The sequence below is a fragment of the Tachypleus tridentatus genome, chromosome 1 (assembly GCF_004210375.1).
Source record: "Tachypleus tridentatus isolate NWPU-2018 chromosome 1, ASM421037v1, whole genome shotgun sequence".
Classification (NCBI taxonomy): Eukaryota; Metazoa; Arthropoda; class Merostomata; order Xiphosura; family Limulidae; genus Tachypleus; species Tachypleus tridentatus.
This window is the reverse complement of record NC_134825.1, coordinates 99,622,451-99,637,813: the sequence shown is the minus strand read 5'-3', so window position 1 is coordinate 99,637,813 and position 15,363 is coordinate 99,622,451. Positions and strand designations below refer to the sequence as shown.

The following is a 15,363-nucleotide window of genomic DNA, read 5'->3' as shown; positions in this document are numbered from 1 at the left end:
ATGCAGCTACAAGCTACAAACGGCCTGTCAGATCTAGATCACAGGAGTTTACGCTTGGGAGTAATATTTTCGAATTTCATGCACTGTTCAATCTCTTGTGATGAAAATTTTACTTAATCCTACACTATGTACAAGACGTAGGTAGATTCTGTGATAGTGCTTGCAAGCCTTGCATGTATACTTAGGCCTACTGACTGATACTTACAAACTATTGCTTAGATCGAAAAGCTTAGAAGCACGCCTTTATTAAAGATGTACATTTTGGCTACTGAAAATGCCTACATCTAGGCCTAATTATGTAATTTGGTTGGTAAGAACACGAGAATCACAAGAACAAACACACAGTTTGTAGGCCTGTGATAAAATAAAACAATTCAACAGACCAAAATGTAGGGGGGGATGATTGTATGCATCATACCCCCACATAAAATGAAGGGGGTATGTATCCCCCTATCCCCTCAGGATCTACGCTGCTGGTCTAAGAACCAACTCATTATTATTATTATTATTATTAATATAAAATGGCTTTACATATGGTTCATTTTTAGATGACAGTTATGTGTGTATTTTAATCTGAACTAATTTACAATAGTAATACTCAAAAGTACACTATGATTACAAATAATTTGAAAAACTAAATACTTATTCTTCATATCTTGAAGCCTACCTGAAAAATTTCCTTTAGCACTTTCTGAAGCTGCTGGAACTGATTCATCAAAAACATACCAGTGGACTGATTTAAAACTTGCATTGTCACACTGTTTTCAATGGTCAAATTGTCAAATTTCATGAACTGAATATATGTTGTGGATATTGCATCTGCATGTTTGCCATCATTTCCCCTCACTGTTATAGTGTAGTTCTGTGGATTCAGGAGTGGTACTGCATGTAGATCACACTTACTTGGAATCCTAAACATATCAGTGTCTCCTTTGTGAAGTGTACACTGGTAGTTACCAGAAAGATCTGGATCCAAAGGATGAACATCAGCAATTTTCCCACCATAGAACTTCTTATTGTATACCCAAACAATGACTGTTAAAGCTCTAACTGAAGAAGGACTGTCATTTTTATCTAAAATCATAATGTTAATAGGATGCTCAGCTTTTTGTGTTGGAAATCCACTATCACGAATTTCAATAAGTAGCTCAATATTTGGAATACTTTCACGATCAATGCTCTGGGTCGTTTTCAATAAGCCCGTGTGATGGTCAATTTGGAAAAAGTCTTTATGCCTTCCATCTGCCAAAAAATAAAGAAAGGGTGCACCATTGGGAGGTAAATCATAATCTGTAGCACTCAAGACCATTACACTTGTAAATGCTGGTTCATTTTCCATAACATACCCAATAACATCAGGTGGGACAAACACTGGAGCATTATCATTGATGTCAGTGACAAAGACATGAACAGTGGATATTCCTGTTTGTGGTGGGGAACCTCTATCAACAGCAGCAACAGTCAAGTTGTAAACTGCTAAGGATTCTCTATCTAGTTTTCCAGCAGTGTGGATTGTACCTGATTGTGGATCTATCCCAAACACCTGATTGATGTTTCCTGCAATTAAAGAATATGAGAAATGGCTATTTTCTGGGTGTACATCCTTATCTACTGCAGTGACTGTGATGACTTTTGATCCTAACTCTGCAGCTTCGCTCACCTCAGCCTCATAAAATAGCAAAGAGAATAATGGTGGATCATTACCATCTTGAACACTAATGACAACTTGGGCTTCATCAGTGTCATTGCCTCTAATACTTCCTCTGTTCTTTACCATTACAGATACAACCACACGTGACTGTAATTCTCTATCTAATCTTCGGGCAACAGTAATTTCCCCTGTCCTTGACTGCACTGAGAAGCCACGATCATTGCTACTACCAACAAATAAGAAAAAGAGGTCACCATCTGGACCTGCATCTTTATCAGTTGCTAACAGAGTTCCCACTGAACTTCCAATACTTGCAGATTCACTTACAGTAAACTGAAAGACTGGTTGTATGAACTGAGGAAAAAATTCATTCTGACCATTAATAAGGACTTTTAGTCTTGTCAAGCTGTACTGGGAGGAACCAGGATTACTAGCCATTACCTCCACAACAAAAATGTTTGTTTCTTCATAATCAAACATGTTCTTTGAGAAAATAATGCCACTCTGGGAATCAACTGAAAATTGTTCTTTTTTATCTTCCTGTATAATTGAATACTGAATCACTGCATTAGCTCCAGAATCTGCATCTTTTGCAATTAACTGTGTGATGTAAGTTCCAGCAGGTTTGTTCTCTGTAACATAAGAAATGAACTCTGTTGAATTAAAAACAGGTGGATTGTCATTGATGTCTGTTACAATAACGGTCAACATGGACATAGTGTATTTTGCTTGGAAGCCTCTATCTGTAGCAGTGATGTTCAAATGGTACTTATTACATTCCTCATAGTCCAAAAGTTTCTGAACAGTCACAGAACCTGTATTGCGACCAATATGGAACTTGCTATCATCATTTCCAGCTACTATTGAATAAACTATTTCTCCATTGAGACCTGAAAAGATGAAAAAACACATAATCTCAATAAAAATAATTTCAGTTAGTTAAAAAGTCATAATCTAAGGTTAGGTAAAAAAAAAAAATTCTTTGTTGCCTATAAACTTTCAAACTGTATTTTTATTTCTATTAAAAACTTAGTGAAGAGACCCTTAATATCTGATGACTGACTGCTGCTGAATGTGAACAAGATGTTAATAATTCCAACTGTTTTATATTGTTACTCAACTGAAAATAACCATTCTGCATATGATATAAGAAAACAACTATACTGTTAATCAACTTCATATTTTTTTAAGTTAGAACTTGTTTTAGGATTGCATAAATTTAATGTTATGTTTTATTATACTTAGTCTGAAGAACATTGAATACTTCAAAGAACAAACTGTCCATATTTCCTAGATATGTTGAGTAAATTCTATCATTTTTAGAATTATACATTTTTCTGAAACTAACTTTAAAATATACTGTAATAATAATATAGAACAATAAAAATATACCAATTAAGCATTTATTATATAAAACAAACATTTTTTTTTCACCACCCAATGAAGCTTTATGAACAATTATGCGAAAAAGTGAAATTGGTATAATGTCTTTACACACATCACTTTGTGATATTTTCAATCACCTACAATCCACAAGCACAACACATGACTATTATGCATTGTATATTTTCTATTGAAATAAAACTTGTTATTAACAAGTAGTAACATGGTTTAAACAAATTCTCAAAGAAAATGAAACCTTAACCTACTGTACTATAAAATGCCATGTAATGAAGTAAGATATTGCATTCTTTGGCTTAGAGAAATTTATATGAAAAATATTACCCACTACGTCATAGCAATGTCTTCAGTCATTTGTCTTACCTGAATAACAATCTTTTATTTTATCCTTCACATACAATAACAAAATCACACAATGTATAATAATTTGGATACTTAAGTTTTAAAAGAAAACAAAGCACTCTATGATTAATATTTTATTCAAAAATAAGTTAAGTTACCTTGATCTCTGTCAGTAGCTGTCACAGCAAGTATTTCCGAGCTCTGTGGCTCATTTTCGGGAACAATTACTTGGTAGCTGAGAGCTGTAAAGACAGGAGTATGGAGGTTTTCACCTGTTACAATAACAATAATGAGCACCTCTGATGATTTGGGTGGCACACCTTTATCTAGTGCTCTCACATCTAGCAATAAATGCTGTTCTTTCTGACCCAACAAAGACTCAGCTATAGTAACCCATCCTATTGAGCCAAATGAAAGAAAAAAAAATATATGTATATATCACATGTATGTATGTGTATATAATTGACTGTGCTTTATCATATAGTAAGAGTTATAATTTTCCTATACTAAAATATACTTATGGGAGGTACTTACTTCTTCTCACATACAATAGATAGCTATTCTCATTCTCTTATTTCACATGGTTTAATTAATTTTCCCACACAAATTATCATGAGAAAAGACTTCACCAAGAGATGTGCCCCACACACACGTTGGAGAAGAAATTGAAGGCAGACAATGGATAAAATGAAAGGTAAACTGAGGAAAATTAAAGCAGGATATAAAAAGAAAATTACGCTTTTGCATACAAAGGTATACATCTTTAAAGGAAGCTCTGCATTTGGCAATGAAACTGAAATCTTTTAATGTTGCAGATATACTACCAAAGAAAATACCCTGAGAGTTGTAGGAATATCAAATCGTACAATATTCAAATAATAACTCTGCATTAATCTGCGTTAAAAGGATTACCTACCGTAATAAAATATGCTAGCCTAATAGACATTGTCTGCGTGTTACAACCAACACTGTCTGTGTAAGTATCAGGGGCATAGATCCTGGAGGGGATGGGGGATACATCTCCTCTTCATTTTAGGTAGGGGGTATCGTGCATACAATTATTCCCCCTACAGTTCGGTCTGTTGAATTGTTTTAATGCATCACAGGCCTACAAATTGTGTGTTTCTTCTTGTGATTCTCGTGTTCTTACCAATCGAATTACATAATTATGCCTAGATGTAGGTATTTTCAGTAGCCGAAATGTACATCTTTAATATAGACGTGCTTCTAAGCTTTTCGATTTAAGCGATAGTTCGTATCAGTCAGTAGGCCTAAGTATACATGCAAGGCTTGCAAGCACTATCACAGAATCTACCTACGTCTTGTATGTAGTGTAGGATTAAGTAAAATTTTCATCACAACAGATTGAACAGAGCATGAAATTCGAAAATATTACTCCCAAGCGTAAACTACTGTGATCTAGATCTAACAGGCCATTTGTAGCTTGTAGCTGCATCAATCTTATGTGTATATTATGCGATTTTCCTACGCCATTTTATTTTCGAACGCCTTACTCTCCTTAGCTGCCGAAGTCGCTGACCATAGTGTACGTTTAGTGTACAGTTAACGACAGATTCGGGCCACTCGGATCCAGATGTGCCCTACATCACCCCCTCCGCTCCCTTTAGTCTGAGACTCGATTTTACAACATGGCTCATTAGACCTGTGTTAGTGGCCCTCATTAATCCATGCAATTTCAGTTTATCACCGCCCTCTAATAAAGTGCCGGTGCTTTATGGTAAAAGAACAATATATTCTCTTATCATAGACAGTAAAAATATTGTGTTTTCTTGTATAATTAGAACACAAAAGGAGCGATTTCAACGGCCTGAAGCCTCTACTCGAATTGTATTGCTAGTTGTTGTTTAGGTGTTTTTATTTAATAGACGTGCTTATAGAATTATATCACAATGTGTTTGCCTTATGATTAGCTTTAAGAGGAATATAATATACTTGTGATTGTTTAAGTATTTTTCGAGAAACTTGCAATAACTTGTGTTATAACTAGCACACATTATTGTCCCAGCGATACCCAGGCGGTCAATCAGCTCGGTAGTCACTGTGAGGTTCGCGCGTTCGACTTAAATACATTGTACAGTTCAGTCCTACTTCCATTCTGTTCCGCGCGTTCGACTTAAATACATTGTACAGTTCAGTCCTACTTCCATTCTGTTCTATCTTCTTTCGTTGTACATTAGAGTTGTTCAATAAAGACTGTATTTTAGACTGTTGAGTCATCTGGAAAACAGATTCCAATTATGAAAGCAAGCATCTGAAACTTTCCGATATTCTGCAAGCCAGTTACTGGTACTACAAGTGACAATGCAGATGCAGATAATCCAACAACCTCAAGCAAAAGAATAGAAACTTGCCATGCAGAGGAAATACCATGTTCATCAGAGGACGAGTCTGAAAATGCTTATGCAACTATTGCACATCATGAACCACCAGATAATTGTGAAACAAGTTTGTGTAGTAAAGAAAAATCTGACACTCCACAGATAGAGTGTGGAAAGCCATATCATCCAGATGCACAACTAATACCACAACAGAGAGCAAAATCTCAAAATATCAACTTCAAGGGCAAGTGGTTTAATGAGTTCTCATGGCTGCACTTCGACAATCAGACTCAAAAAGTCATATGCTTTCATATGATTTGTAGGGGGAAATTGGAAAGGCCAGTAGAGCATACCTTCATATCCACTGGTTTTTGCAATTGGAAAAAGGCAAAACAGAAATTCAAGGAACACCAATCCTCCTCTCAGCACAGATTCGCTATATATTCAGAAGGTTCACTTGATGTAACTCCAGTGACTGTCTAGCTACATGATGGAGATAAGAAGCAGCAGGAAGAATACAAAAGAAGTCTCGCCAAAATATTCAGAAGTTTACGTTTCTTACTGCATCTAGGTTCAGCATTACGTGAACATACTGATACATAGGGGAACTTCCTGCAGTTAATGAAGCTCCTGGAAGAGAAAGATCCTGAGTTGACATCCTATTTGTCAAAGAAAACCACATTCATATTACCCCAGGCTCAGAATGAAATAATGGAGATGTTCAGCCATCAAATACTGGGGAACATAGCACACGAAGTGCAGCAAAGTAAAATCTTTGCATGAATAGTTCATGACACTCAAGATGTTACAGGTGCCGAACAGGAAGCAACATGTGTACGATACATAGATGAGAATCTTGACGCCCATGAGACATTTCTTGGTTTGTACAGTGTTTCCAATACAACTGATGAAACAATATCCTCGACTATACTTGAAGTACTTACTAGACTCAATTTGCCACTGTCAGGACTAAGAGCACAAAATTATGATGGAACTGCTAACATGAGCAGTGCGTACGGTGGATGCCAGGCAAAAATAAAAGAGAAGCAACCTTCAGCTTTGTTTTTTCACTGAGGAGCACACAAGGCTAATTTAACAATGCAACATGCAGTTGAAGCCTGTGGATGTGTTCAAGATTCCATCCAGTGGGTACATGAACTTGGTGTCTCACTTCAGAGGTCAGGCAAATACAAGACAATCTTTGAAAATATTGTATCGTCAGACAGCCACAATGGTCCACTTAAATATACCCACCCACTATGTTCAACGTGCAGGTTGTGCTGCCTATCTGCAATTACAGGTGCTAATGATCACTACAGTGACATTGCTGATTCTTTGTCTGAATTATCAAATGAAAAATGAGATGTAGCAGTGAAAGCACGAAGTGTGCTGAACAGATTTGACAAAGGAAAGACAGTTTAATGATTGTTGATGGCTCAGTATCCATTAGCTGCATTAGAGGAACTAAACCGTGCATTCCAAGTAAAATCAGCGACATTAACTGGCATGATTGAAGCATCTGCAATAACAGTTGAGCAATTGCGGGTAATGCAAACAGAGAAAAATTACAACAAGATATTTGATGAAGCTGAGGAAATGGTAACTTCCCTAGATCTGGTGCCTATTGAACTATTACGCATTCGCAAACCACCCAGAAGAATCACAGGTGTTGGCTCAGCACACCATTCTGAAACAGCTAGAAATTACTACAGAAGCCAATATTTTGAATTTGTGGACACAGTCATAGAACATCTGACTACTAGATTCAATTTATACAACAGTGACTTGAGGCAATATCTGGCACTTGAGAACATGATCACATCTGGCAAGATTGACAATTCGGTTATAAACTTCTATCCAGAAATCTCTGCACAATTGCTCGAGTTTCAGTTACTCATGTTTAAAGGAACAAAAAAAGCAGCATCTCTGAAAGTTGCAAAAAATGCTTGCTGTAAAATGTATGAAACAAGCCAGCAAATGTTTAGTGAAATGTTTCTTCTCATGAAAATTTTGCTTATGTGTCCAGTATCCAGCTGCGAATGTGAACGCAGCTTTTCTGAATTAAGACGGTTGAAGACGTGGTTAAGGTCAACTATGTCTCAGTGCCGCCTCAACCATGTGGCTGTTTGTCACACTCACAACGATGAGGTCGACAAGATAAATATAGAAGAGCTTATGAAAGAATTCGTAAACAGATCATCACAAAGGAGGTCTACATTTGGGAACATGTAGACTAGAGGACTGAATGAATCTTACTTCAATGAAAAGTATGAATAATTATGTGCTACATTGTATTGATGTGTAATTTTCAAGAGTTCGCAAAGACATTTTAATTATTTTGATCAAACAACATTAACAGTTTTTCAGTAGATATAAACTTATCAAGGGTAATTACTAATTTTATTAATATTTGAAAACGTAATTCATGCAATGAAAGTTATTAGTAACCTTGTCAAGTGTAATGGCCATCTTTTATACTGTGCAGTGTGCAGGAATAAATTCATGTGTCAGTTAATTTGTGACAAATTTTTCTTTATTCTATTAATATTTTGAAAACTATTCACAACACCTCACTTATACAAACCTACATGGAAACCTTGAAGTATCGTGGCAATAAGATTACTCTGTGACTGCATGTTTACTGCTTTCAGGTTCACGTAATCAGAGATTACCAATTTGCAAATTGAACAGTCCACATAAGTTGTTGCAAAAAATCATCTCCTCCCCATTGGGTGTAAAAAATCTACGCCTGCTATCAATAGTCCAGAAGAAATGGCAGAATTAATTGGTTGGCTACTTACATAAAACAGAGGAAATAAACCACAAGGAAATGGGTGTTTAAGCTGTAACTTGAAAGGAAATACTACATGTAATTGTGGAATAATAAGAACCCCAAAGTATATTAGGATGATAGAACTGTTGTAAGTCTGGGATATATTGTCATTATGGTTGAGAATATAACAAATCAACAGTTGTTATTAAGTAAAGGAGACAATATCCTGAGAGTGTACACCTTTAAGCCCAACCAGGTCAAAGATCAACACAGAGAGCAAATTAGAAATAATAGAAAAGACAGGAACTAGTTAAATGTATAAAGATGAAGCTTAGCTTGGAATACGTTATCTATCTGAAATGAGAAAAGATGTTCTTTATTTGAGGGAAGCTATCTGTAGGCTTATAGACTGAAAATACCTTGCAGTGTGTTGAATGACCCTTGTTATGAGCCTACAAATATTTGACTCATTTTGTTAATAAAAGATGGAAAAAAACTGCCTCTAGAGAAGTAAAAAGATAAAGAACCGATGTGAACAGCAGATGGAGTTACAAGTTCTAGCAAAGAGAAAAGGTAAGTTACTTTTATTGTATAAAGTTTCTCTGTACCTCATGATGTGTGGGTAATCAAGATTGAGGAAGAGTGTATAAGTGGAACTAACTTCATGTGGGAAAAAAACCATGCAATGTCAGATTAGTTTCAAATAGCTTCAACATCTATGTTCTACATGGCAATCACCAAACCAGAGGTTGAACTTTTAGGGAAAATAGGGATGGTAGTCATTGAATCATAAAGAAGAGAAATGCTCATACCAGAAGTTGTTATCATTAGCTTTTAATCTAGTAACAGGAACATAATGAAGCCAAATATTCCAGCATATCTTAAGGAGCTGATGATTGGAAAAATCAAGATGTTGTACTTGACTTTATCCAGGGAAGATTTCAAGGGCTCATGATAAAATAAAACACAGTTATGATACTAATGCTGAAAAAAATGGATTCCAGCAAGATGACATAGTATGATTATACAATCCCCATAGCAAAAGAGTTCAAATTCCAAAGTTATTTAGGTGCTGAGAGGTTAGGCAGTTCAAGCCAAAGGTTATCAATTGTAATCACCTTAGTAAATACTTAGTGACAGAACAGACAATGGGGGTAACTCCAGGAAATAAATTGTCAGTGGAACTTCAACCTATGGAAATCTCTGGAGTTACTGTCAAGACAACTATAATTATGCAGATGAAGAATTACATAAGACAAGGATAACAAAAATTTGGGAATAAAAAACAAAAGGAAGTTATTGTTTTAGGAGAATATTGGTACAGTGCATAAACAGGATAGTCTGTGGGGTAAATAGGGAGAAGAGAATTATATAATGATATCCATGGGTAGGAGTGGCAGATATAACTGTCAGAGATTTTTAGTGTGCAAATGGACAAATAGTGTAGGGAAGAATAGGTCAGAGAAACTTAATTTTTAAGCACAAAGTATTCAATGGAAAGGGCTACAACAACTTAATTCTGTGATGAATACTGTCAAGATGCAAATGTGAGGATGAAATTATAAGAAAGTGAAATGGGCTAAATTCTAAGTTTAGATTAAAATGTAAAGATAAGCAAGTTTGCTAGTTGGATTTGAAGGATCAGTCTAGTAGGAAAATGAAGCATTTTGAAATGAATGGCTTGCACTTTAATAGGTTAAAGACTGGATTTTTAGAAAGGGCTATTAACTAAACTGGAAGGACAACTTTATATCAGAATTATACAGTAATGAAAAGATAAGATGGAGAGAGGGTATGATGTGAGAATAAGGTGCAAAAGTAGTTTTCATGGTAAGCTAAGCAGTTATTACTGAAATGCTACAAGTATAAGAAATAAAACAGATGATTTCAGAGCACTGTTTAGAATGGAGGATTTGATATTATGGGAATAACTGAAACCTGGTATATAGGGTAATAGATTACTTAGAAGAAATATAGTGTTAAAAAAAAAGGGATGGATTGGTTTTATGTGTAATATGCGAGTTACAATCTGTTCTAGTTAAGAATATTAAAACTAGTAGTAATCAGGTTGAATCTATTTAAGAAGGGGGGAAGACTTTTAGCTGGAATATGTTACAGATCACCAGATGAAACTGATGAAGTTAATAAGAAACTCTACAGTGAAGTAAGTACTTCATCTGTTAATGAGGTTATAATTGTGGGATATTTTAATATCAAGAATATATTAGGAAATGTTAGAGTCAAACTGTTAGGGAGAAAGGTTTTTAAGCTGTTCAGGATGATTTTCTTGCATAATTTGTTAGGGTATCTACTACAAACAATGCTGTTTTGTATTTATCTTTAACTTTCAATACATAAATGGTTGATAGGGTAGAAATTGGAGAATATCTTGGTACAAGTGATCATTGCTTAGTTAAAATTAACATTTTCCTTATCTGAAAATATATTTCTGAGAGATACATCTTCACACAGAATAGCCTGCTCTCTTGTACATCTGTCTATGAGACTGGCATGGCACTATTCTTTAGTTAATAATTCCCACATAAAAACCACTATTTAGTTTTAATTGCACTGGTGTATGATATCATCATATGATAAAAGCCCCCCACCAATAAGAGGGCAACACGAGATCCTTGCACAGTAACTTCCCTTAAGCACTTACATTTGATATATCTCAATTCTTCAACAAGGCAAGAAGAATGTGCACCAGAATTAGGGAGGGCAGGTGGGATTAGATAGAGTAATATCTACAGGATATATATATTGAGGTAAGGTTTGTTTGTTCAAAATTAAGCACAAAGCTACACAATGGACTATCTGTACTCATTGCACCATGCAGATCAAAATCTGGTTTCTAGCATTATAAGTTCAAAGACATATCACTGTACCACTGGGGAGCTTCAGGTAATGAAAATGTTAACTTCCCAAAAGATACAAAACTTCCATATACAAAATATCTAAAATTCCACATTGAAATAGTGGAGAGAACAGAATTAACATTAAATCTACATACGATCCCTTCAGAAAGTGCCAAAAGGGAAAGCCCATGGAGCATGACACTCAGTGGCAAGGGCACACCTGTGAGAGATGACATGTAGTCTTGACCAGAGTTTATTCTTTTTGCAGAAGTTAGTCTCCAAATATCATAGAAATGAGCAAAGTTTTTTGTATGACCAACCAAGCACCTGTACATGCATAGTTAACTAGCCATGAAATGGGGAGCAATCAGATAACATTGTATACGTTGTCATCTTAACTCAACTGAACAGACAAAGATAGGGTTGACAAATCTGTCCCACTGCAGGAGGAATGCAATCTAGCTTTTTGAATGTTGACATGCACTACACAATTACCACCAACACAACTCTACTTACCATTGTAGTATGCTGTAAACAATAAGTGACAAACTATTCAATGCTCACTACTCCACTAACTAGAATTGGCAAGTAGCAAGGGCCTCCTGTGCTGTGCTTGAAGAAATGGGGAGAATTTACATTAAGTGATCCAAACAAGTGTTCAGATTCCCACTGAATGCCTGTCAGAAGGCTCATTTACAGGAATTATATCAATGGCTAATCACAAAACCATTTTTGAAGATCGAGAAAGTGTGAGCTAAAGAAATGAGCTGCCACTTCCTTGGTGCTGACTTTTTCCATAATAGTCCATCAAACAGTATTATTTGGATCAGGCAACTGAGTAAGTCTTATATTATGATGATATTTCTAGTGGTCTTGCATAGCATCCTATCTCAATAATGGGCACTGGTAGGGCAAGGGCAAATGGCTTGAGTGGTTTCTGGTACCCATGGCCAGATGCAGATTTTGAGAATGAGTAAACCCTAGGAGACAGCATCAGTCCACACCATGTAATCCTATAAGAGGATAATGAAAAAGAAAATGTACTTACCTTTCTCAAAGTCAGTGTGTGGATTGAATAACAGCAACTGGAAGGAATGTAAATCCCATTGGACAAGAAACAGCTTAATGATTCAGATAATGAGACACAAATGCGTGCAAATTTGTCCACATGACAATCTGAAGGATTTTATTCAAAGGATGCCAAAAATGAGATGCATGTGATAGATTTCATGCAACAAAATGTGAAAAATTCTGCAAGCATCAACATTCATGGAAGAATACACCAACTGAAAAATCTGGCAGGCCCATCCAGTAAAGCTTGGAGACAACAGACCCCTGGCTGAAGACAGTTACCAAAGCAGAAACAAATTATGATTAAAAACTTCAGAAAGTAGGCTTCTGTGCCAAATAACACCACACAGCCTAAACCAGACATAGAAGATGAAATGCATCCAAACAAGCACAGAGGCAAGTAACAGAAAGTAAGATGGTTAGAGAGAAGTCCATATATGTTGATGTTGAGTGAATGTTCCACCAGATATGTCCCATTCTGACAGGGAAGCATCTGTGAAAAGATGTAAATCTGTTCAGGAGACAGCAATGATATTGGCACAGTCTAGCTACCAAGACAACTTCTAGAGAAGAAGAACAGGGAGGTGCACATGTGCACAGCTTAAAGAATGAGTGGTTCTAGAGAATCAGGGCGTAAATGAGAAGCATAGATCTTGCTAGCAGGTTGACAACTGGATGCCAGTCCCTTGGCTTCTTGGATGCCACAAAATAGACTAGAGTAATATCCTAGAAAATGGATAAGTACCCACTCAATGGTAGTCTTTGCATTGATATTTAACACACTGAAGATAAACAGTATCAGTAAGAATAAGAAAGGGAAAAGAGAAAATGGATAGAGAATCTGAAGAATTCAACTGTGGATCAACAATGGAGATAAAAGGTTAATAAAGTTGGACAGATGAGCACCCACTGGGCCACACCAGACAGGTTAGTCACCAAAAAGATGAGTGATAACCCTGACATTGGGAAGTCTGGAGAACAGGAAGAAGAAGATTAAGAAATTGAAAAGGAGGAACATGATTCAAGCAGGCTTAGGAACAGAAACAGAAAGGTGAGATTGAGAAAGATTAGAAGCTAAAGAAGACAACAGGACTGATTGCAGGACTCCACAGCCTGGGTCTTCAGGGAGTTAGGAATACCCTGAAGACCTCCAGGCAAAGAAAAGACGTCTTATAAAGATCACAGACAAAACTGAGGCAGACAAATATGAAGTAGGAAAGCATCCTGATCTTACAAGTCTCAACTACAGAGTAACCAAGTAAGGAGGGATAGAACAGAAGTAGCAATATAGGCTAAAGATGTCAAAAAGGAGGAAATGAGCCTTTTTAGAATACCCTTCTGGAGTATGATAAAGAGCATCAGCACTAAGGTGAACAAATGAGAGGTAATGTAGAAGAGTGATAAGAAAACAAATGGAGGAGTTTTACTCCCAAGCAAGAACAAACATTCCAAACAAAATGGAGAATGGCTGTAAGTCAGGACAAAAAACTGAGTAAGTGAAAAAAATGATGCAAATGAGTACAGGTACAAAGGTATTTGAGAAATGGGTCAGCATAAACCCTAATATAAGGTGAAGGAAGGAAGATGAAATAATCTTGAGAATGGATTTCATGCAGTAAAGAACAGAAAGAGCTGAAAAACACTAGAGAAAAAGAAAAGGAACATTCCTGAAAAATAATATTAAGAAAAAGATAGGGAAGTTTAAAATTCTTTACAAAGATTTAGCAGAACTTAAAGCAAACCCTGCAAGAGGAGAGAGTCAGTCTGAAGTATCATCATCCTTCTCATGCTCAAACTGAAAAACGGAATGTCAGCATATGGATGGATGGGAGAAAGGCCAATGTGGATGTAGGAACCCATAACACATTAACAAAGACTGTCACGTCCTCCATAGACAATGAATTTTCAGTAGTCCCAGGTCCCACATTTGTAACACTGTCATCTTCACAGGACCAATCAGAAGTTACAGTCATTTCAATATTTATAATGGGTATGTAGGATTTTTTTTTCTTTAGTAGTGAAAGCAACTAGTTAAACTGGAATGGAGCACAAATTTTGTTAGCTACCACACATAATTAAACAATAAACTTAAATATATGTCCATTCAAGACAATGCCAAGGAAAAGAAGTTATTTGAAGCACAAGTGCTTAAGGAGAGTTACTGTACAAGAAGGTTGTGCTATTCTCTTACTGATAGAAGGTTATTATTTTCATGATAATGACATTATGCAGTAGTTCAGTTAAGGCAAACACATGATTTTCAGGTGGAAGTTAGCTCAAGGCTAGTGGTATGCAATCCTCAAGTTGTTCAGTGTACAGGGTTGAAGCATCACCTCAGAATTTTTTTCTTTTTTTGCATATGTAGATAAGAAATAATAGGATTTTGGTTTTAAATTTCAAAAGCACAAGTTTTGAACAGATGAGACAAAGATTATGTTTTATGAACTGACCAACTGAATTTGTTGGAGATACTGATCAAATGTAGAAAAAATATTTTAAATAAACTCTTTAAATAATCAAGATAGACAAGTTTCTTATAAACAAAGAGGGTGACTGCAAGGAAAAGTTGGCTCACAAATAATAAAATTAAATAACAGCATTATAAGTACAATAAGCTTATGATGACTGCAGTAATGGGAGATTTTAAGACTTATTCAAGATTAAGATAGCTGTTCAAAATGGGAAATCAGAAAATCAAAAGGTATAAGCAAAAGTTTTGACTGAAAATTAAAGAAAAAATTGTAAAAATTTCTTCAAATGTGTTAAGGATAAGCAAAATATTAAAAAGGCTGTAAGACTTTTAAAGGATGACAAAGAATGTGTGATATGATTATGTAGTTATTAAATTTCTACTTTTTCTTTAGTTTTTACTAAAGAAGTTTGAAGCAACCTGAACAGTTCCTAATGGAAACAAGATTATCACATTAC

The 15,363-nt window shown here is 35.7% G+C and overlaps 1 protein-coding gene across 1 annotated transcript in view; it reads right to left on the bottom strand.

Moving 5' to 3' along the window:
• Positions 1-15,363, bottom strand: part of LOC143232763 (cadherin-related tumor suppressor-like) — a 159,640-nt gene that overhangs the window by 34,459 nt on the left and 109,818 nt on the right. The window contains exons 10-11 of the mRNA XM_076468580.1: positions 3,553-3,792; positions 668-2,541 (exon numbers count right to left, since the gene is read on the bottom strand). Coding sequence (XP_076324695.1) covers positions 668-2,541; positions 3,553-3,792 — 2,114 coding nt within the window. The remainder of the gene's footprint in view (positions 1-667; positions 2,542-3,552; positions 3,793-15,363) is intronic.